Source organism: Vigna radiata, chromosome 8 (genome assembly GCF_000741045.1).
Source record: "Vigna radiata var. radiata cultivar VC1973A chromosome 8, Vradiata_ver6, whole genome shotgun sequence".
Classification (NCBI taxonomy): domain Eukaryota; kingdom Viridiplantae; phylum Streptophyta; class Magnoliopsida; order Fabales; family Fabaceae; genus Vigna; species Vigna radiata.
This window is the reverse complement of record NC_028358.1, coordinates 40,514,954-40,538,069: the sequence shown is the minus strand read 5'-3', so window position 1 is coordinate 40,538,069 and position 23,116 is coordinate 40,514,954. Positions and strand designations below refer to the sequence as shown.

General features: G+C 32.0%; 4 protein-coding genes across 4 annotated transcripts; 2 read left to right on the top strand and 2 right to left on the bottom strand.

Annotated features, from left to right (window-relative positions):
* The first annotated feature begins 680 nt into the window (after nt 1-680).
* LOC106772775 (signal peptide peptidase-like 1) lies at nt 681-4,836 on the top strand. The gene is made up of 4 exons (XM_014659361.2): nt 681-796; nt 1,310-2,235; nt 2,875-3,075; nt 4,503-4,836. The coding sequence occupies exons 2-4, from the start codon at nt 1,438-1,440 to the stop codon at nt 4,617-4,619; spliced, it is 1,116 nt and encodes a 371-aa protein (XP_014514847.1). The 5' UTR covers nt 681-796; nt 1,310-1,437; the 3' UTR covers nt 4,620-4,836.
* Nucleotides 4,837-11,836: 7,000 nt separating this feature from the next.
* Nucleotides 11,837-16,245, top strand: LOC106772180 (protein NLP6). The gene is made up of 5 exons (XM_014658398.2): nt 11,837-12,269; nt 12,981-13,552; nt 13,667-13,714; nt 13,822-14,758; nt 14,936-16,245. Exons 1-5 carry the CDS (start codon nt 12,008-12,010, stop codon nt 16,081-16,083), a joined length of 2,967 nt encoding a protein of 988 aa, XP_014513884.1. The 5' UTR covers nt 11,837-12,007; the 3' UTR covers nt 16,084-16,245.
* A 2,837-nt stretch (nt 16,246-19,082) lies between these two features.
* Nucleotides 19,083-20,329, bottom strand: LOC106771160 (60S ribosomal protein L36-3). The gene is made up of 4 exons (XM_014657084.2): nt 20,200-20,329; nt 19,968-20,073; nt 19,401-19,600; nt 19,083-19,285 (listed from the first exon to the last, which is right to left on the bottom strand). Exons 2-4 carry the CDS (start codon nt 20,067-20,069, stop codon nt 19,255-19,257), a joined length of 333 nt encoding a protein of 110 aa, XP_014512570.1. The 5' UTR covers nt 20,070-20,073; nt 20,200-20,329; the 3' UTR covers nt 19,083-19,254.
* A 666-nt stretch (nt 20,330-20,995) lies between these two features.
* On the bottom strand, nt 20,996-23,069 carry LOC106771391 (uncharacterized protein At3g49055). Its single transcript, XM_014657362.2, has 5 exons — nt 22,316-23,069; nt 22,151-22,227; nt 21,769-21,880; nt 21,560-21,676; nt 20,996-21,460 (listed from the first exon to the last, which is right to left on the bottom strand). Exons 1-5 carry the CDS (start codon nt 22,943-22,945, stop codon nt 21,134-21,136), a joined length of 1,263 nt encoding a protein of 420 aa, XP_014512848.1. The 5' UTR covers nt 22,946-23,069; the 3' UTR covers nt 20,996-21,133.
* Nucleotides 23,070-23,116: the final 47 nt, after the last annotated feature.

Here is a 23,116-nt window from a genome sequence, read left to right as displayed (position 1 = left end):
TAATATATTTATATAAAATTTGAAATTAATTTAAAAATATTTTCATAAATATTCAATAAAAATATCAATTTTAATGAAAATGATAACATAATAAGATATAATTTTTTTATCAATAAAAAAACAACATTTTCTTATTTTAATAAAAATTAAAACTAAGTTAAATAAAAATACAAATATAATAACTAAACTGAAGATTTGCAACATAAATCACACTAACATTTTCACAGTAACAGTTTCACCTGAAGCAATGTTAAATTAACATGTTAAAATAAATTTCAAAAAGAGTTCACAAATATTCAAAAATAATAAAAAGAAAATTTGAAAGAAACTATAAATTAATACGTGAGATTAACTTTTCGTATAATGTTAACCGAGACTGAGTCACTTTTAAAAAAATTAATATAAAATTAAGACGAAAAAAATATTCAACTTGAACAAAACATAAACCTAAAAATAGCAAATAAATACGTAACTCTTTACCGTTAAATATTAAATTATGCTTTAATAATAAAATGTGTAAAATTTATTTTAAACATTACAGTGTAGTAACAATAATACCTTTTATATTTAATCCGTTTTTTTTCTAAACAAAATTACAATCAATTTGCTAATTTATTAGAAAAATGTTATTGATCTATAGAAAATTAGGGGGAAAAAGTGGAAAATAAGTGAGAGTGATGGGTTAAAAATGAGAATATGGATAGGTTGACATTCACATCACTTTGGGAGAAATGGGTGATATCTTTGATTAGCGCAAGAAAGCAAAGGGTCTCTCTAACCTCTGCAAAAGTCCAAGGTCAGTCTTTCCCCTAAACCCTAATTCCCCAATTTCCTTTTCTTCCATTTTTCATAACACACTTTGCTTCAATATCCCGGTGGGTTTTGATAATTGCGGATGTGCTAAGTTTTTAATCTCCGATTCAAAATCTTCAACTTTTGCGATGCGGGTCGGTGGCAGTGTGCTCTTTTTTGGGGTTAATAGATGTGATCGTGAGAAAGAAGAATAAAGGGATGATGAGAATTTTGGTTGCATTACGCAATTTAGTTGCTTGGTTGAAATCAATAAAAAAAATCTGTCGAACTTCGATTTTGGGTAAATAAAACCATAATGTGAACATAATCCTGATGGTTGTGTTTGCTTTAGAGGGATGGCACTGTTGTTGTAGTGGGTAGACCTTAGAGGAAACCTTTATTTTTGTGTGTGTTTGTGTGTGTGGTATAAATGGAAATATAGCTTCTGATTCTGAAAGTGTTTTTGTTGCACATTTGTTTTTCAATGAAATACTTAAGGTTCATTTGCTTTATGCAGGTTGCACGGTCTTAACTACTTAGGATTTTATCTTCAAAATTAAAACTGTGCAACTTTGGTTGTAAAGTTACAGGTGTTGAGTTGTGTCTGCATGAAAGTAGGCTTGAGATAATTGTAGCTCTTGTAAGATGGAATCCCTTTGGAAACTTTTGTATTTGCTCGAGCCTGCACCTGTGACCCTTATCACTACAGCAGTAGCTGTGACATTTGGATCTGCGTTTCGAGCTCTAAATTATGGCAAGGAAATGGAGCGTAATCGTGACTTATCCGAAGCATCCATTACATTGGATAGGTCACAAGCCTTGATGATCCCTGTCATGAGCTCTTTTAGCTTGCTTTTGATGTTCTACTTGTTCTCATCTGTCTCGCAGCTTCTCACTGCATTCACTGCCATTGCGTCCGCTTCTTCTCTTTTCTTCTGTTTGTCTCCTTATGTTGCCTATCTAAAGACACAGTTTGGTTTAGCTGATCCATTTGTTTCACGATGTTGCTCAAAATCTTTTACACGACTCCAAGCTACACTGTTGGTAGTTTGCTCTTTCATAGTCGCGTCTTGGCTTGTTTCTGGTCATTGGATACTGAATAATTTATTGGGCATATCTATATGCATTGCATTTGTAAGCCATGTTCGTCTCCCAAATATCAAGATTTGTGCAATGCTCCTTCTTTGTCTATTCGTATATGACATTTTTTGGGTTTTCTTCTCCGAAAGATTTTTTGGTGCAAATGTCATGGTATCAGTAGCAACGCAGCAAGCATCAAATCCCGTGCACACAGTTGCTAATAGTTTAAGCCTTCCTGGGTTGCAACTAATAACTAAGAAGTTAGAGTTGCCTGTAAAGATTGTTTTTCCAAGAAATTTGCTGGGCGGTGTTGTTCCTGGAGAGAATGCGACAGACTTCATGATGCTTGGTTTAGGAGACATGGTATGACATTCTTACTCTCTATCTTTAACGATATGTGGATTTGTCCGCAACTGTTTCTGAGTTTTAGACTGTCTTTTCAATTGTTTACTGTCATATGAAGTATTGTGTTGTTTTGGATTTACTGCGCATAATATTGAACTATAGAAAGCTTCATGTTGTCTGATTTAAATCGGTTGTGCCAATTTCATATGCCGTGCACTTCTTTCTCTCGTTTTCTTCATGGATCATGCCTCGCTAGGTTTTATGTATGTTATGTGGATTAACATTTATTATCATTATGATTTTGAACTCCTTTTCAGGGAAATATTATGTCATATCATATGCAAGAGCAAGAGCAATAAAATTGAAAAAAAAAAATACGGCTATTGTTCACTTTGTTATATTGTACATGTTGCTGTAACCTCCTTCCCCTGAACCAATTTATATTGGACTGAAATTTGAAAGGGTTTTTAATTTCTCATGCTACAAGGTGGTTTGATTTCATTGAAATTTATGTTGTAAGATTGCATTGAATGTGATAAGTTAAATGCTTATGCTTTCTTTGTGCTCCAGAGCTTGTATTGTCAAACTATCAATTATTTGTTTACAGTATCAACGTAGGCTGACCATGTCTTATAAATTTTGCTCTTCTTTTTATAGGCCATCCCAGGAATGCTTCTGGCTTTAGTCCTCTGCTTTGATTATCGCAAGAGCAGGGACATTGTAAATCTCTTTGAGTTACATTCCTCAAAGGGGCACAAGTACATATGGTATGCACTACCTGGGTATGCCATTGGTTTGGTAACTGCTTTGGCTGCTGGTGTCTTGACTCACTCACCTCAACCTGCACTTCTTTATCTGGTATTTCTTTCTTTTCTTTTAATTCTTGTCGTTATACTGATTTCATAGCTACCTTTACTTTTTACATCATTTATTCCAGAACTTTTGTTCTTATCATATTTTGTATATAGATTTTTCTGTTTCTGTGCTCATGAGCAGGGAAGACATTGGATACATCTCATCAAAACACTTTAAGTTACTCGAGATCGCTGGCATAGAATGTCTTTTGCGTTTTTGATATAATAAAAGTTTTTTTTTTTCAGATAAGAAACCTTTTTGACTCTTTTTATGTGGTCATGGGCACACAACTGGAATTCCTTTATCTATTCATATATTGGGAGGTTTTAGGTTGTATGACTAATAAAAGAAAGTAGTCACAGTTATTACTCATTTTAGCTTTGTTATTTCTCTTTCCTGTCTATTAGTATGGGATAGCAACTTGAAGAATTGCCATCTTGAAATTCAAACTGAAGATGATTTTGCCAGATTTTTTTGGGTTAAACTAAATAGATCAAAACAGGAGATTGTTCATCAATCCATTATCTATGTGATGCAATTATTGGCCTTATGATGGATCATAAAAGTTGACTCCTTAATTTCCCCATCTCTTCTGTTATCAGCATATGTAAAAGTTGTTTCTATGTTCCTCCTAGGTGCACTTAACATTAGAGGTTACAGTAGCCATTGTTTATATACATAGCTTCTCTTGTAAAACTTGGTTCTATGTTCCTCCTAGGTGCTCTAACAGTAGAAGCTACATTTTCCATTGTGTAACCCTTACTTCCCTTGTAAAAGTTGGTTCTATGTTCCTCGGTGGAGTTATCTAGATTTGTACCGTAGCTATAAACTGGAATTATTGAACATTTTTTCACGATGTATATATTGAGTTTGTAAATTGCAATGTTAGTAACGTGCTATTTGTTTGTCACTTTGTCATCTGTTTTCTAGGATCAAAGTCTAAGTGTCATAATGACTACTTTCTATTGGCCCAGTGCAAAAGTTGCACTGTACATTCGATCATGTCTATTATTTTTTCGAAGTTAATTTGCTTGGTAGAATTTGAAACAATGCCATTCCTGATCCATAGTTCTTATTCTCATGATTGTCAATGGTGCTCCATTCTTAAGAGCATTCAAACTCATATCTGTTGGAATTTTCCTAAATGAATAATATTTAACAGGAACCTGTCTCATTTTCATCTTGTTTCCTGTGATCATAATATGGAATAAACATTAATATCTTCTCACCATAATATAGAAGGAGATCCGTGGGTCTGATACATACCGAAAATGAAAAGTAAACTTAATCTAGGATAATCTTGAGCTTTTACATATTAATGTTAAATTTTACAGTAATTGCGTTAACCTTGGTGCTGCTGATTTCATGTTTTGGTGATTTTATGATGTGTTTGGTTTCTCTTATAATGTTCCTTTTGTTGGTTTGTGTAGGTGCCTTCTACTTTGGGACCTGTGATTGTGATCTCTTGGATGAAAAGAGAATTACTTGAGCTGTGGGAAGGAAACATGCCGAATCTCAATGATAAGGATCGCGAAATAGAAGTTTAGTCTAGTAACCCCGCCGGATTATAATAGCTAAACACAAAGTTGTAAATTTACTGAGAACCTTTAATCGTCAGACTCGTCAACAAAATTTACAATCTTCTATGTTTTGATGTTTCTATTTATACACCATACATAAATTGAGCGAAACAAAGTTCATAAGAACTCCTCTATGCTAAACAAGCAAGCATAAGACTTAATGTAAGACTTGACTTGCCTTGAATCTCTACTACTCAGGGGGATAATGATAATATCAAAAGATACATTTTCTAATAATAAAAGTACAACAATAATGTTAGTGATTTTGTTATTAACATAAGTAAAAAAACTGTTTGTAATGTTTTTATTCTCATGCAAAAACATTTGGATGAATCTATTGAGATAAATTGAATTTCCAACTCTTCCAGCAATTACGAAGCAGTTCTCCCGACAGAATGTTATGTGACATGTCCAAAAAACTAAGATCATTCTCTTCAATCTTTGTATGCCATTAGGTGGCATCAAGGATCTGGATAAACATAATAAGGAACATGACAATGTCATGTGTTGGAAAAACAAAGAAAAACAATCATATCCGGACCCATAACTATTTTTATAGGACCCATCGATGAAAAAATTCCAACAAAGAGATTTTAAATTGTTTGTATTTTTTTGGTAAAAAATTATTGTGCTCCATATAGTGCACTGTTATCACTTTCTTTTATTACTTTCATTAAGACATTAAGGATTGTCTGGTCTGTCTTAGCTAGAGAAAGGTTCATATATTGGCAACTGACATAACTGGAATTTTTTGCAATAATTTCAAATTCTTGTAACTTTCTTTCCAATCACTCTCTAAAGGAGGGATATAATTGTCTCTTCCATTTTAGAAAGATGAGCAGTGGTCATCATCAATGAAAAACATTCTCCTTATTTCTATCATCGTGTGTATTTTATATTCCATTCCAGTACATATATTCTGGGGAGAAAAAAATGGTATGCTAGATTTGTTCTAGGGTTTATACGACCTTTTGTTAGCTTTCTACAACTATAAACATCTCAAATGTCTAACAGCTAGTTGATTCTACAAATCAAAATATAATCACAATTGGTATAAAAACATTGACATAAAAACATGTATAAACACTTTTCACTTAACAAGTAGTACACGTAGTTATAAAAAAACAAGGTTGAATCTCCTGAACCAATTACATTGCTTTGCCATGATAGATGAGCACTTGAATGAGAATAAAACAATATATAATGAAGTACTGCTAATTGAGAATAGTGAATGAATCGTATACATCTCATTCACGAATCACGATCTCGTTGCGCTGAATTTCGCATATTAATATTTGTAATGATTAAGTAGCTTTCACACCATATTAATAAAACAAAGTAAAATTTTGATTTAGTCAACATTGTAATGCCAAATAATGTAGGTGCGTACTGCAATGTGTAGCTGGAAGCATATCCACTCTTCCGGTGCAGGTACTATCACTCACTTTTTCTTTATCTTAAATTAAATTCTTAATCTTCCAAATTTTAATACAATTTTTATAAAAACTTTGCAATGAAAAGATATTTTTTTTTAAAATTTAATTATTCTAAAAAAATTATGTGTTAAACATGTTTTAATATAAAATTTAAGTTATTTATACTATTTTAACACATTTTAATTCAAATATTAATACGAAATTTTATGTTGAAAATAAAAATCATTATTAAATTAAAATAAATATATTAATTTATTTTAAAACTAAAATATATCAATTGAAAGTTGGAAATATGAACGAATTTCAATGTAGAAATTAAAAACAATTTTAATTATAAACTAAATACAATATTGGATTAAACATATTTTTAGTTTTTAAATATTGATGTTAAATTTTGATATAATTTAGTTTTTAAATTTAAAAATAAAAAATAATAGATAATTTTTTTCAATAATTTTTTTACAGTGTGTTTTAGATTAACATCTGATTTTTTATCCTATTTTACACCTTTCAACTTAAATTTTAATATAAAATAATATTTAGTACATAAAAATAATTAATATTGATAGATTAAAATGATAATATTTATTAATATTTAAATATTAAAGATTAAAATATATTAAAATTTGAAACAATAATACATTATAATTTCGTGTTAAAAATTTATGAACTTCAAACATATTCAATCCTATGATATTTATATATAAATATCACTAAAATGAATAGAAAAAAAAAATATATTACATCTGTTTTAAATAGAGGTTGACATGATTCCATTTTAGGTTTCCAATATCTTTGTTAGTGTTTAAAGAGTAAGGAGGAAGGATTATATACTTAATTAATAAATATACGTAAGTTAAGAAAACATATAAATACAATCTAGAGGGTAGAATAGAATTGTTAAAATGTGTAACCCGGCGTGATCCTACTCGATCTATCACGGGTTAAAAAATTTTAAACCGACCCAATCTACCACGGGTTAGTGGGTAAACAGGTGACTCATTGGCTCACTTAAATAAAACCATAAACTTTCTATAATTTAAATCTAAACAAATTTCACTTCAAAATTTAGCTCCCAACATGTGTTTTAATTAATTTTGAAAATAGAAAACTTAAATAATTATTTCAAGCAAAAAAAAATAATAAATATTTTTTTATAAAATTAAAATTAAATTTTAATAAAATAAAATTAGATAGGTGGGTTGGTGCGCCAACCAGATCCACCAAAAGTTCAACCTGCATTATCCGGATTTAAATGAGTCTAGTTGAAATCTGTCCCGTATAAAGAAATATAATTTTTTCAAATCTAACTCGATCCAAACCTGTGATAGACTAAGTTGACTCACGAATTGTAATCTATTTTAACATTCTACTAGAAGGAATAGAATACGGAAGAATTTTGACCCACCCCACTTCAAATTCCTTTATTATTTTGGGCGTTTCTGCTTTCCTATGCAGCGCGTATATTTTTTTAAACAAGGTGGAAGAATACAAATTAAATTTAGGAAAAGTAGTTTTATTAAATAAATGAATAATATGGTGGAGAAAAAAGTAAGAAGTCCTAATTTTATAGCATTTTATACAGGTCGTAATTTAGGAAAATATTTTGAATACAGTCTTTATTAAAAAAATTATTTCTTGAATAGTGAAAAATGTTATACTTTTAATTGAATATCCATCCTTTAATTATTTTTTTTTATTGTTTTGATCATGTAGATGTTATCTTTAATTTCTTTTCATTGTTTTGATTATGTAGATGTTATCTTTGCCAGTCATTTGACTAAGTTATCTCGATGTCTAAAAAAAAAATAGTTTTTTTTTTTAAAATACGAAGATATGTCAGTTAATACAAAATAATAAATAACTTTTATTATTTTAATTTAAAACATATTAAATAACAAAATTATTTTACATATGAATAAATTTTATGCACAACCAACCAAAGGATTATGGTCAATACCACAATTGATGTAAATGATGATAATATTTTTTTGTTCGTTATCTAACATGTTTTTAAGTAAACTGGAGTAATAGAAATTAATATTTTTCATTTTACATTAAATATAATACTATTTTATATTAATTACAAAATCATACATTCAAACAAAATAATAATAATAATAATAGTAAGATAAAACAACACATATATCACTCAATTAATACTTAATAAATATTTTTAATAAAATTTCAATTAAAGTTTATCAAATTTATAGATGAAAGAATTCATCAAATAATATATATATATATATATATATATATATATATATATATATATATATATATATATATATGAAGGAAGTTGTGTGGAACTTTCTTAAAGTGGAGACTTATGTCATGTTTGCACTCATCCATGGAAATAAACAAGAGTGCAACACAAAGAAGTGTTTAAAATTAAAACAACACAAAGTCTCATGCATATATACACTTCATATAAGTTCTAATAAAACACCATCCTTAAAAGACATTGAACACACTAATTTTTTTATTTTTATTTCATTCCACCAATATATCATTAAATAATTAAATAACATATTTTTTAACTTTTTCTTTCAAGATTTACGGTTGACTAAAAATATAATCAATATATATAAGTACAAATTTGATCTCATAAGTTAATTTTATGAAGTTTGGGTTAAATTAAAACAAATGCTGCTGCCTAAGAAATTGTGCATTCTTAAAATTAAGTTGTGTGGTATAATATGTATATACGTACAAGTTCCTAAAGTCATGTTTTGTTTTGACTTCATTTATTCATGACTCTTTTTCTAGTTTTTCTACCTACCACTACTTTCTTTCCAACCTTTTCCTACGGTCACTGCTTAGATCATTCTTTGTTTCTTTCGGCCTTCTTTTTACACTGCTTTTCATTTCAAATAAAACATTTTCATTTATTTATTTAAAAACTATTATTTGATAAATAGGTCTTTAGAAACAATTTAGTTTCTTTAGGGTATATATACGATAATTTGTTTCATGTTAAATTTTGTAAGATTATTTTGTTTCTTAGACTGTGTTTGTTTGTGTATAATTTATTGTTCAAAACGACAGATATATTATTGATTAAAATTATGTTTACTTGCATGAATTTAGAAGGAAGAAAAATACTAGGAATAGCAGGATTCATTATTTTTTTTATTAATCGCTAATTGATTTCATGTATGTGCTAATCAATTTGGAATCGATTCCAATGTACAGTAATCGATTTTGTGTGAAAAATAAATAAAATATTGTAAAAACAATATTTTGATCGTGAAAAAGCATAACATTGAAAATTACTATTTGCATTAGCCAACTCATTTCTTTTGTGAGGAATCATTGTTCTAACATCATTGCCTATCATTTACTGAAAACTTTTATATACGAGTATACACTTTAGATATAAATATTTCACAAAAACTAATATCAAAAGTAAAATTTACTCATGCATTTTGAATATACCTTCAAATAAAAAAATACGCATAGTAAAGGTGTCTAAATTTGCTAATAGTCTTTAAATTTTGATTATCCAAAATCTTTATTAGAAAAGTAACAAATGAAATTAAGAAAAATAAAAAATACTCTAATGAAAAGAGAAGAATACACTATATATATATATAAAATGTTGTATAACCACTTTGGAATTTCTCTAAAAGATAAAAAAAAAAAAATCTTGTGATTGCACTCATAAAAGTTTATTCATTAAAATCAAAGCATATTACAATTATTTATTTATTTATCCTTTGATGCCATTTTTCACTAGTTAAGTGGAATACTTCCTATTCATCCGTCGTGTATTCTATAATAAATAATAAATATTCGAATCTATGACCTTCATTCTAAGTTTGCTTTAATATAGATGAAAATCTCATTAAAATAATAATCAAACGTGTAAAAGCAGAATTGGCCGGTGGAAAATAAGACATTGCCTTGTTTTTCTAAGTGTTGCCTTTATAATCAATTAGTCAATGTTATATATAATATGATATTTCTTAAAAGTTATCTATAATGTAACACTTTATTTAAGGTAAATATGTTAAAGTTAAGTATGAATTAAAATTTTAATTTAAATGAACCACCGCTCTGAATAACTTGTATGATGTTATTAAATGCAAAATAGTGTACATAATAAAATTATTTACTTTTTATAAGTTAATGTTAAACATTACAGTGAATTTTAAGCTTTTTTGTGCTCACATCCGTGTAATAATTTATTATTTTAAATCTCCCCTTCGTACGATCAGACCCATAGTTTACGAGTAAATTAATTAATAAGTTATTTGTGGGTGCAGAACTCCGTGACGTAAATGTCCATATCGCTAATGAGTGGTTGATCCATTAATTAAAAAGGAATTTATATTGAATGACATTCATATATTCAATTATATATCTCAATCATTTTCCTCTCTCATTTCTTTCGTTTCATTATTTCTATCTTCTTTTTTTCTTGCTTTGTTTGAGTAGGCAAAACGTCAAATAATGATTTATTGTTCTGTGGCAACTCGCAAGCAAACATTATCCATCACCAAACAAAAACCAGTGTTTTATTGGATCCTTGTTGCACATTGACCTTAATTACATACATATTTTAAAATTTAATTTATTTTATTATTTAAAAGTTTCATAGCAGATATGTTTGAATAACCATCACTTTCTAAACTTGGTTAGGATACCTACACAAAGGCATTGTATTATTCTCTTGCCTGCTTTTCGCTCCATAAACAAAGAAATTGCTGGAAAAATAGTGCTATTTTTTTTTTCAATATTAATCTGTGTTGAAGGAATTGCGACGGATGAGATATGAAAATGGTGGGAAGAAAATTTATAGCTTTGAATTGGACAGATTCTGAGGAGTATGCTGACCACCCATCTTCTGAATGACAAAGAAATCGCAAACAAACAAGTACCAATGCTGTTATCGCCACACAACATACTTTTCATTTTGCTTTCCATATCTTTCTCATCAATCGTAGACAACTTCTCCTTTCCTTTCAATTGCCAAAATATATTATATATTTAAGAAAATCTATATTTTAGATTGTCAATCTTTATTTTAAACAGAGGAAAATCAATAAAAAAAATGTAATTAATATGGAAGAAAAATGAACATACTGAATATTGTATTAAAATTTGTGTAAGATTTAAAATATCAATTATAATTTTGAATTTTCATGTCAAAAACTTAAAATGTGATGGGGAGACCAGTTAATAAATTTCCAACAGTGAAAGTTGTAATGCAAACCAACGAAAAGATAACATAATAAAAATTGTCAAGAACTACATTATTATTATTTTTTTTTTAAATATATGTTTTAGTCCTCATATTTGTTCTCTATTCTCGATTAGATCCTTATGTTTTTTTTTTGTCCCAATTGCATCCTAATATTTGTAAATTTGAGGCAATTAAGTCCTCTCCGTTAACTGGAACTAACGTCGTATGCCAATTGAGAGGGCTTAATTGTCTCAAATTTACAAATATTAAGATCCAATTGGAACAAATAAAAACGAAAAGGTCTTAATTGTCTTAAATTTACAAATATTAGGATGCAATTGGGACAAAAAAAAAATATGAAAATCTAATTAAGAATGGAAAACAAATATGAGAATTAAATCCTATATTTAATTCTGTATTAAAATCTTGCTAATGAATAAAAAGAGAAAAGACAGAGACAGGTGCAAGTGCCCTTCTTTTGGTAGTTGGTTCCACAACAAGAATTTTTTTCTCCTTTTAATTTCATTTTATTGAATAATTAATTGTCACTTTGTCGCAACTTGCAAGTGGAAGGGAGTTGTAAAAATTTTCACATGGAATCACAGACTCTATGCATTCACCTGAAGTTTACCCATTATCATCATCATCATCATCTATTCTACGCTGCCCTTAAACTTCTCTTCACAAAGTTCCAATCTTCACCGCAAACTCTTTAGCACTCTGAGAAGAAAATGTCAGAATCTGAGGAAGAAAATACAGATTGTGTTCCAAGGTCAAAGCCTGCAGAGGAAGGTGGATGCACCATGGACTTCGATCTGGACTTAGAAACTTCATGGCCTTTGGATCACATGGCCTTTGGCTCCAATCCCATGTCACCTTTTCTGTTCTCCTCCAACTCTGACCAGCCTTACTCTCCTCTGTGGGCTTTCTCTGATGGAGAAGACACCAAGTTTCCAGCTTCTGCCTTTTCTGATTGCCACAAGATCTTCCCTTGTATGGTTTCAAATTGGTTTTCTTTGGACTTCAGTTTTGGAATTTGCATCCTTCTTTTTGGGCCTGCTCACACCCTTTGGAATGTAACTTGAATAGATGCAGCTGAATTTTATTTTATAGATTTACAAATGTAATATGGGGTGGAATTAGTTTCTGTAGTGTATGTTCTTTTGGTGTTAGGAGTTTCCTTTTGCCCATTTTAGCTTGAAGTTTATGCGAATTGAAAAAAAAAATGCGTTTTTTTAGAACAACCATTTTAATATCCAATTACTTTGGTTGAAGCCCTTTTTTATTGCTGAGGAACTTGGTTATTAGGCACCGGTAATATATTGATGGAACTTATGGGATTGAAGTTGAATTTCTTTTATCACCTATTCTAAACGCAACAGCTGAAATTTCATGGCTTGACATGGTTGTACTCCTTTGAGTGTAGTTTGTTCACGCAAGCTAATGTTTTCAGGCTGGAATTTTGTCTGTAATATGCTTCCCTTGGATTTTACCTTTGCCACTGTATGCGACATTTTTTTATATGATTCTTGGAGTATTTATGAGGTTTGGAGGTTGTGGATACGTTGTGAAGTTGAGGTCAGAGGTGTTATTACCACCATAACTGTTAAGCTTTCATTGTCTACTATTCCTGTGTCCTTTGGAGCTAAACATGAATTTTATTGTTGGATATTCAACTATTCTAACCGAAGCAACTGTTTTCAGGTGATTCAAATTCAATAGCTGAAAAGCCAGAGGAGAATGATGACAACAAGAAGATTTTGCCACCACTTGCGCCTATGCCACCACTGGAAAATGTGGGCGGATACTGTGTAATTAAGGAAAGGATGACACAAGCGCTTCGATACTTCAAAGAGTTGACTGAACTGAATGTTCTGGCTCAAGTTTGGGCACCTGTGCGGAATGGTAATCGGTATGTGCTTACAACTTCAGGTCAACCATTTGTTCTTGATCCACACAGTAATGGGCTGCATCAGTATAGAACGGTCTCTCTGATGTACACGTTTGCTGTGGATGGGGAGAACGATGGAAGTTTGGGACTCCCTGGTCGGGTTTTTCAGCAGAAATTACCAGAATGGACTCCCAATGTTCTCTATTATTCTAGTAAAGAGTACCCACGCCGAGATCATGCTCAACATTACAATGTTCGTGGATCTTTGGCTTTGCCCGTGTTTGAACCTGCATTGCAGTCATGTATTGGTGTACTGGAGTTGATAATGACTTCTCAGAAGATTAACTATGCTCCCGAGGTTGATAAAATCTGCAAAGCCCTTGAGGTTGGGTTTCTTCTAACTTGGCTAATTATGCCCATAATTTGCTCATGTTTGACAAATATCATGTGGTGATTACATGTAATAGTATACCAACATCGATCGTATGTTTCCTTGCAGACAGTAAATTTGAGGAGTTCGGAAATTTTGGACCATCCATACACTCAGGTGATTTAACCATCAGACACGGTGCATCCCCATCTGTTATATTGCTGTTGTTCATTATCTTAACCCTTTGTTCCCACAGATATAACTTGGCAATGCTTTTAAACCAGATATGTAATGAAGGCCGTCAGAATGCTTTATCAGAGATCTTGGAGATTCTGACAGTGGTTTGTGAAACTCATAATTTACCTCTGGCGCAAACATGGATTCCCTGTAAGCATCGGAGTGTCTTGGCCCAAGGTGGTGGTGTGAAGAAAATTTGTTCTAGTTTTGATGGTAGCTGCATGGGGAAAGTTTGCATGTCTACAACTGACGTAGCATTCTATATTATAGATGCCCATTTATGGGGTTTCCGTGAGGCCTGTGTCGAGCATCACTTACAACAAAGTCAAGGGGTTGCTGGGAGGGCTTTTTTGTCCCACAGCATGTGCTTCTGTTCAAACATTACCCAATTCTGCAAGACTGATTACCCCTTAGTTCATTATGCTCTCATGTTTGGATTAACAAGCTGTTTTGCAATATGTTTACGAAGCTCTCATACAGGAACTGATGATTACGTATTAGAGTTTTTTCTGCCTCCTAGGATCACAGACTTTCATGAACAAAAGACTTTGTTGGCGTCCATATTGGCAACAATGAAACAGCATTTCCAGAGTCTCAAGATTGCTTCTGGTGTTGAACTTGAGGATGGTTCGGTTGAAATTATTGAAGCAACAATTGAAAGAATTCACACGAGGCTTGAATCCATACCAATTGCCCCATCTATTAGATCACCACCTAGACCTGATACTTCACCAAATATGGAGGAGGAAGGTCCACTTGATCCATCAGAGCAACACATATTGATGTACTGTAATGGTACCAATCATGGATCGAATCTCAGTGATCAAGCAGGTGGGAAAATTGATCATATGATTACTTTAGAGACTAAAACCTCAAAGAAACCCTTAGAGAGGAAGCGTGGAAAAACCGAGAAATCAATCAGTCTTGAAGTCTTGCAACGATATTTTGCTGGGAGTCTAAAAGATGCTGCAAAGAGCCTTGGTGGTATGTTCACACTCCTGAAACACATCGATAATGAATAGTTTTGTTTGTTATCTTCACAATATACATCTAGCAGGAATCATACATTTATCTAAGAATAACATTTATATTTGTCTGTGAATACAAATTTTGCTGTAGCACAATGAACTTTATCTCTACGAACCTTTTCTTGGTGTACAGTTTGTCCTACCACAATGAAGCGCATCTGTAGGCAGCATGGGATATCACGTTGGCCATCTCGAAAGATCAATAAGGTTAATCGTTCCCTGTCCAAGCTGAAGCGTGTTATTGAGTCTGTCCAGGGTGCTGAAGGAGCATTTGGTTTGAATTCTCTCGGCACAAGTCCACTTCCCATTGCAGTTGGCTCCCTTCCTGAACCATCTACTCCAGACAAGTTCAGCCAGCCAGTCTCAATGAACATTAGACCATCAGAACCTCAGATGAAAGTGAATGAATTGAATGCCTCCAAAGAACTAGAAACAAACAGAGAAGCAGGAATGGAAGATCAATTGGTAGGAGGAAGAATACATAATATTGAGAGAGTTACCAATGATAAAAGAGGTTTTACTCAGGAGATTGGGAAAGAACCGAAAAGGACTAGAACTGGAAGTGGCTCAAGTGAGGATAGCACAAACCCTCCTTCTCACGGTTCATGGCATGACAGTATCCCAAATGAAAGTTCACATGTAAAAGATTTATTCATTACTTCCAACCATGATCAATGTGCCGTGCTAAGGAGATCACCAGAGTCAACACTGCAGCCTGCCACTAACACACCGAATCAGTCCACTCCTTTCCGTATGCCTGAATTTGTGGCTGCAGAACTTCAAGAGCCATTTGGAGGGATGCTAATAGAGGATGCTGGTAGTTCTAAAGACTTAAGAAATTTGTGTCCTTCGGTAGCTGAAGCCATTTTGGAGGACCTTGTTCCTGAAGCTTGTGGAACTAATCCTCCAGCCTTAGATTTGTCTCCCAAGCAAAGCATGGGTGCTCCTAATAAAACAGTGACACCTTTTGCAGCAACGAAAGAAATGAAGACTGTGACTATCAAGGCAACATACAGAGAAGATATCATAAGATTCCGGGTCTCATTGACATGTGGCATTGTGGAACTAAAAGAAGAAGTTGCCAAAAGATTGAAACTTGAGATGGGTACATTTGATATCAAGTACCTTGATGATGATCATGAATGGGTTTTGATAGCCTGTGATGCAGACCTGCAGGAGTGCATGGATGTGTCAAGATCATCAGGAAGCAACATAATCAGGGTTTTGGTGCATGACATGACGTCCAATCTTGGAAGCTCATGTGAGAGCTCGGGAGAGTGAGAAGTGTGTGTACATAGGTTTAGTTTGTACTCTTAATTATGTAGGTTCTTTCTCGTTTTTAGGATAAAAACAGGGAAACAAAATAGTTTTTGGTTATCGTCTTCACAAATTGTAAGAAATTTCATATCAGATAAAAGGACTTGAATATTTGTTGTCTAAGAATTAAAGAGAGGAAGACTGGAAAGAACTTAACAGAATCGCTTTCTATGCTGAAAAATGATTAGTATCATATTCCAAAAAGTGTAGCCATACAAGCCTATAAAGTTCTTCAAGAATCGCATTATAATTATTCTTAATTTTTAAGAAAAATACGTATTTTTTTTCTTTCCCAGTTGTAGGAGGATCAATTCCATTTCAGGTATGGACCTATAATCAAACCAACAATTTCCATAAAAAGAAATACTAAAATTAGAGTGTAATACTTTATTTAAAATTCATCAAATGTAATATTTGTAGAAGTAATATTGTTCATAAATGCAATATTTGAAATTGCATATTAAATTTATGTTAATTTTTTTAGAGTATAATAATTATGCAGAAATTAGAATCTTTTCGCTGTTTATGAATCTTAACGAAGTATTATTTGTATTAATGCACAGTTTTCATACTAACATAATGATACACGAAACTTAAACTAATGCAAAACCTATTTTACTACAGAAACCAACCTATAAATTAAATGCAATCATACTAACATAATGAGCCTCTACTTTCATTTTAAGACACTAAAGATCTCACCGAGAGATTCTACCTTTGAAACTACTATAAGCAACTATGAAATCATGTTTTAGTCTTTCTCAATTCACACACCTTTGAATTATAATCAAACCACATATTTAAGCCTTAAATATCAAATCATATATAACAGAACATGTTCCACAACCACTTCCAATCATCTCAAATAGACAATATTGTCATGTTATTACCAAACAGTAATATATATCAAAAGATAAAAATCATGGATTATATATATATATATATATGTTACGTACATTAACTAAATTATATATATATATATATATATATATATATATATATATATATATATGTATATATATATGTTACGTATATTAACTAAATTATATATACATGTCTATTTAAACTAATTTGTTCATTTTAACTTGTTTCTAGAGTAAAAATGAGTTGTTCTGTTAAATTTTTCATTACCACAAGATACTTGTTCCTCATCTCAGCTCACTACCCAATTTCCTTGTTGGTTATATAACTAGCCTTATAACTCTATATTTTTCCCAATCCTTCTCGTACCCCAATTGGTCACCGGAGAGAAAACAGATGTCTAACGCATCAGACTCACCTTCGACACCAACACATATGACTAGTCACAACTGACTGGACCAGGGCTGCTCTATGATCAGGGATGTGCGGCTCTGGTTTTTAGGTTCTCTCTATCAGACCAACAGAGAAGGTTCCAACCAGTCCCAAGTATTTTTATTTGATTTAATCAACTATCCTATTATTTATTTTTTTAGGTTCCAACAACAAGATTCATCAAATTCCTTTAGAGCACATCATAATCAATATACAAACAGGCAGATTATAACCATCACAATCAAACATAGAGAAATTCCAAGACCAAATACTTAAAACAGAGACAATTAAATATCAAATAATATATCACAGTTAAATTTAACATGCATAGAGCATTAAAACAGAGTTAACCAGTGTTCAAACGCAATTCAACATATTTTGTCATAAATTCAGGAATTAATCAAACAACAAAATATTTATATAGTTAGCTCCCCTTAACATTTCAGCGGTAGAAATAGTTCTTAGAGTTAGAACCTAAGAGGAATTAGAAAAGGACAGTTCTAACTGCTTGAAATCAGTAGAACCCCCAAATCCTAAGTGCCAAAATCAGTGGAGGAAATAGGAAAATTTCTTACTGGAATGAAAGAGAGAAAATAATCGGTGAAAGAGGAAGCCCTTCACGTTGCGAACCTTCAATTTAAGGATTGCACGGTTCAGGGAATTCTAAAGAGAAGGCAGAGAACCTTTTAGGAAAAAAGGATTTTTGTTTTTTAGAGAGAGAAAGAAAAACTGTGTAACGATTGGATTTCTGAAAAGTTCCTTCTAAGGCTAAGGTACCCTTAGTCTATGGACCTAATTGCCTTAACATAAGACCCAATAACCTTATTTATGGCCCTTACAATTATTATATACATTGGAAGACTATAACATATAAATATAGCATAATTTTTGTATAGATGAAATTAATAATTATAGAGTGAGTAAAGTATAATATAGAAGTATAGCATCAATTTTGTACAAATAAAATTAATAATGATGGAGTGAGTAACCACTTATAACTCTAAAATATTATTTTCATTACTCTTGTATTTTAAGAAATCAACCCGAGAACAAAATTCTGGCTTCTTTTTAGTTCACGTAAACTGCTAACATTAACTAAATTGTAATAGTAATAAAATACATTTGAAGACTATAATACATAAATATAAATCAATTTATGTATAAATAAATTTAATAATAGAGGGAATAAGCACTTGCAATTCTGTTATTTTCATAACTCTAAGAAAGCAATTAGTAAACAAGATTTTACCTTAAAATAAATAAATGAACTACAATCATTAACCAAATGGTAATAGTAATTAAAATAAATAAATAAAGAGTGCTAACTTCTTAAACAACATATTCTAGCACAAATTACAAAACAAATAACAATAAAATAAAGCTATTGTATAATTGTTTACAGCATCCAATTTTAAGTCTTCATTTTATTATATTCTAAAAAAATAATGGTTCAAGCTCTAAATATCCCACACCGTTATAACTTCTTAATCCATGATTTTCAAGACGGGAACAAATCTTCTCGACAGCTATTCTAAAACATTGAAACTTTTAGGAGACAATAAAAGGAAAGTCGAAATTGCAGTTATAGTGTTAAAAAGGAGACGGCTATTTCGTGCCCGGGAACACTAAAAAAATGACCAATGCAGCAGCATGCAATATAACCCTTGGAGTAAACATAAATACCAAAAGATCAGATTGCTTAAACAGAAAATAGACCAATTGTACTTTTGCCCACAGAGTAAGATCGTTAAGTAAAATAATTAAACCAAGGCAAAAATAAGACACCTTAAACGTCAATACACAAAAATCCATCTACTGAAACTAAATCAACGTAAATATTTCTTATTTCTTCTTGTCTCCAGCTCCACCAGCCCTGCACACAAGAAACACAAGAAACACAAGAAAATAACATTAGCATCAGTTAACTGATACGGAGAAGCCAATCAGTAAATAGTAGGATTATAAGGTATATATAAACATAGAATAACCTCATTTTACGGAGAACGTTGGACATCTCCTCACGCTTCTTCTTGGCACGTTTGTGAGTTCCAAGCTTTCTCTTGGCAACCTTGAGTGCCCTCTTATCCTTCCCAACCTTAAGCAACTCAGTTATACGCTTCTCATACGGTGCAAAACCAGCAACCTCTCTTATGAGATTCCTCACAAAGTGCACCCTTTTGCTTGTTTTCTGTGTGCACAACATAAGACAGGTCAGATTCCTTAAAAAAAGACAGATTTTAAATCTGAGAACTGAAAGTAGCAAAATTATCAAATACATTCTCTACTGTGTTTCCCTAACACAAGAAACTTCTAGCCAATCTAAAACCAAATAAATACAATAGAAGGGGCAGAAATTTAAAACCATAAATAGCTTTTTATTATGCAGCAAAAAAAATAACAAAGAACAACTATTTCAATTAGATAGACAACCCTAAAATTATAGTCACTGCTTTGAATAATAATTTGATCCCAATAACGGCATTTCAATCTAAAAAGGTGCAAATTATAACTGCAAAAGAGTGAATCAAAATTGAAAAACCAAGGATAAAACTTACCCCCTTGCGATCTGAGGGGCGTGGAGGCAATTCCTTCTTGGTGACGACGTGACCCTTGTTCAGTCCAACAAAAAGGCCCGTACTAGGCGGTTTGGGAGCCATATCTCTGTCACAAAGCAAACATGAATCTGAATCGTTAATGGTCCGTGTAATCAGAAGCTATTACGAACGAATGAAAAAACGAAACTGAGTTAAGAAAAAGAATGAGAGACCAAAAGCCAGAAGCCATTACCTGGAGCTGATTGACGGAGAAACCCTAACACCAGAAAGTGCGGTGAAAGAGAGTGAAGAGCATCTAGGGTTTTTGAGTTGCTTAGCATTTTATGGTAGAGACCCGGGTCAAGTCGGGTCGTGGATCCATAATAACTGGGTCGGTCCATATGTAAAAAATATAGACGGATTCTATCTGTAGGCCCTTTTTTTCTCAATGTACCGCCTAATAATTTTTCTTAAATATTATTCTCAAAATAGTTCAGTCCAGTAAACTTGCACTTTTTCTTAGGGGATTTTCATGGTATTTTTTTTTTTCTTTAAAAAAAAATCAAATTGAATTCAATCACTTTAGTGGAATTTCGAATTAGTTAGTTAATAATGATGGGTTATTGAATTCAATGAAAAGAAGCTATCTTAGTTAGGTGATCAAAATTAATTAATTTTGTTTGCAATTAAAAGTTTTGCACTGTGTTATATTATGTACTTCTTAATTTAACAAATTTAATATTTGATCTAAAATAAATTTAAAAGTAGCCCTTATTAAATAAAATAATTGGCTAAACTTATTTAAAAACACATTTAATAGAGAACAAATATGGAACTTATAAATTAAAACCAACTAACTTCTCTACATCTTTTATTTTAAATTTGTTCATAAATTAATTTTAATTTATGGAAGCTTATCTTCTTTTCATTTGAAATACTTTTGAAGTTAGGAATGATCGCATTGATGATGTACAATAAGATTTCACATATATGAAAAAAAAAAACGTTTAACCAACATTTTAACTAACAAGCTTAGTTTTGTAAGGTTCTTCAGCTTAAGGGCCACTAGGGAACCATTGATAAAATATACTTACAATATAAATAAAGTATACCACATTTACATCAATAAAGTTAAAGATGAATAACTCACTGTTTTGGAAAATTATGTCAGTATACATATAAGTTAATTAAATCAAGGATTGCATTTCTGGTAACATCCTTTTGGCATTTCCAACTCTAGTGTTTGCTAATTTGAAAAATTGCCATGGCCAACATATGCGTCTCACTTTATGAATATTGTTTTCACATTTATCTGTTTCTTCTAGTTGTCTGGTTAGTTCTTCAACTCTCCTACGAAGTTCAACTGCTCTAGCATCAGCCAGTTTCAAAGACCTCTCTGCTGCTTCCTGTGCAGTTATTGCAGTCATTGCAAGTTCCTCTTTCAGTCTTAATTTTCCATTCGATATGTCCAAAGTAGTCTTTGTTTTATGCAGTTCTTGTTTTAAGACAGCCACCTGGTGAAACATTATAAGAAGCTCTCAAATGTCACCACATATTGGTAACTTATGAAAAAATAGTTCTCCACTACACAACATTTTCTAATGAATCTTTACCATTTTCTCACGCTCTTCAATCTCTACCTTTCCAGCTTCAACTTCCAACTCACAAGCTTCCTTCCATCTAGCAACTTCTTCTTCCGCTGCTTTCATTTCCATCAAAAACTCCTCTACCTTTTCACAAGTTAGACAGAAACCAAAGTTGGTAAGAAAAATAGCTGTTATAGGGAACTGTTTTTTCATGTGTTGATGAAGCAATTGATTACATTTCGAGTCAAGGTTCTCTCTCTATCTTCTAACTCTTTAATGTAGAGTTTGTTTTCTTCAATTTCTTTTGCTTGTTTTTCTGTGAGACACTGCAGACGCTCTGTATCTGACCTGGCATGAGGTTCATGATAAATAATCCAAAACCAAAGAATATGAACTCCAATATATACTAATAGATTATTATAAGTTGCAGCAGCAAGCCTCAAACAAAAATAATCTCAAATACACTAATCGTTATATAAAGCCAACAATCAAAGAAAAATAGGAGGCATCAATTTAATTTCACTAATTTTCCTTGTAAATCATGCAGTATTAGCAGAAACTCTATATCATTGTGACAAAAAAAGTATAATTTCAATATAACATCAGGTGGCAAAGTACCTAGATTCTTCCAAAGATCTTCTCAATCGAGTGATTTCAAGACGTAAATTCTTCATCATTCTTTCCACGGTTGAGGCCTTGGAAAATATATAGCTATAAATTTCAGAGAAAAGAAATAGATGATTGTTCTAGATATTAAGAATTAAAAGCTTAATAAGAGCTTACCACACTAACAACTTCCTCTTCACACTCACTGCTATCTGATTTGGCCCCAGAAATCTCCGTTGATTGTTCACTGTTCCCACCACCCATCATGAACCAACCAAACTGCAAAAGGGGCATCCTTTTATGGTCATGTCCCTTTATTCTCTTCTCCAATGCTTCTTTCTCCAACAGGGCAATCCTAAGCAAGCTATTCACATCCCTATTCTCCTCAGTCAAACTCATCAAACTGCTCTCCAATTCTTTCTTCTCCTTCCTCCTCATCTCTTTGTACCCATCCACCCTTTTCTCCACCTCAACCGCAAGCCTCGAGATCAACCTCGATTCTTCCAACAACATCCTTGATTCCACACCTGAACACTCCTCCTTACAATCTTTCACTGACGCTTCGTTCTTTTCTCCCTCTAACCCCTCTATCACTCTAGACAAGCTATACTTCGTTGAAGTCAGAGAATCCAAAACCATAAACATCACCCCATTTCTCTCTTTCCTCTCACTCTCCAATCTATCAACCCTTTCTTTCAAAAATTCCACTCCTTTTCCCTCCAACCCGTCTTTTTCTTTTTCTTTCAGAACCTCTTCGAAGTAAGGGACCCTGTCTGAATGATGAGCACGGGGAGATAATTGTTCCATGTTGCATGTAACAGTGGATGCTTGAGGATCTTCATGAAGACAAAATCAAACTAGAGTTAGAGGAGGTCGAGAAAGAATAGTTTCAAAACTACCAGTCAGAGGTGAAGGTTAGTTAAAGCATGAATTTCAACTTTTTGCGGCACTGATGCTTCCTTTTGTAAAAGGGAAAGT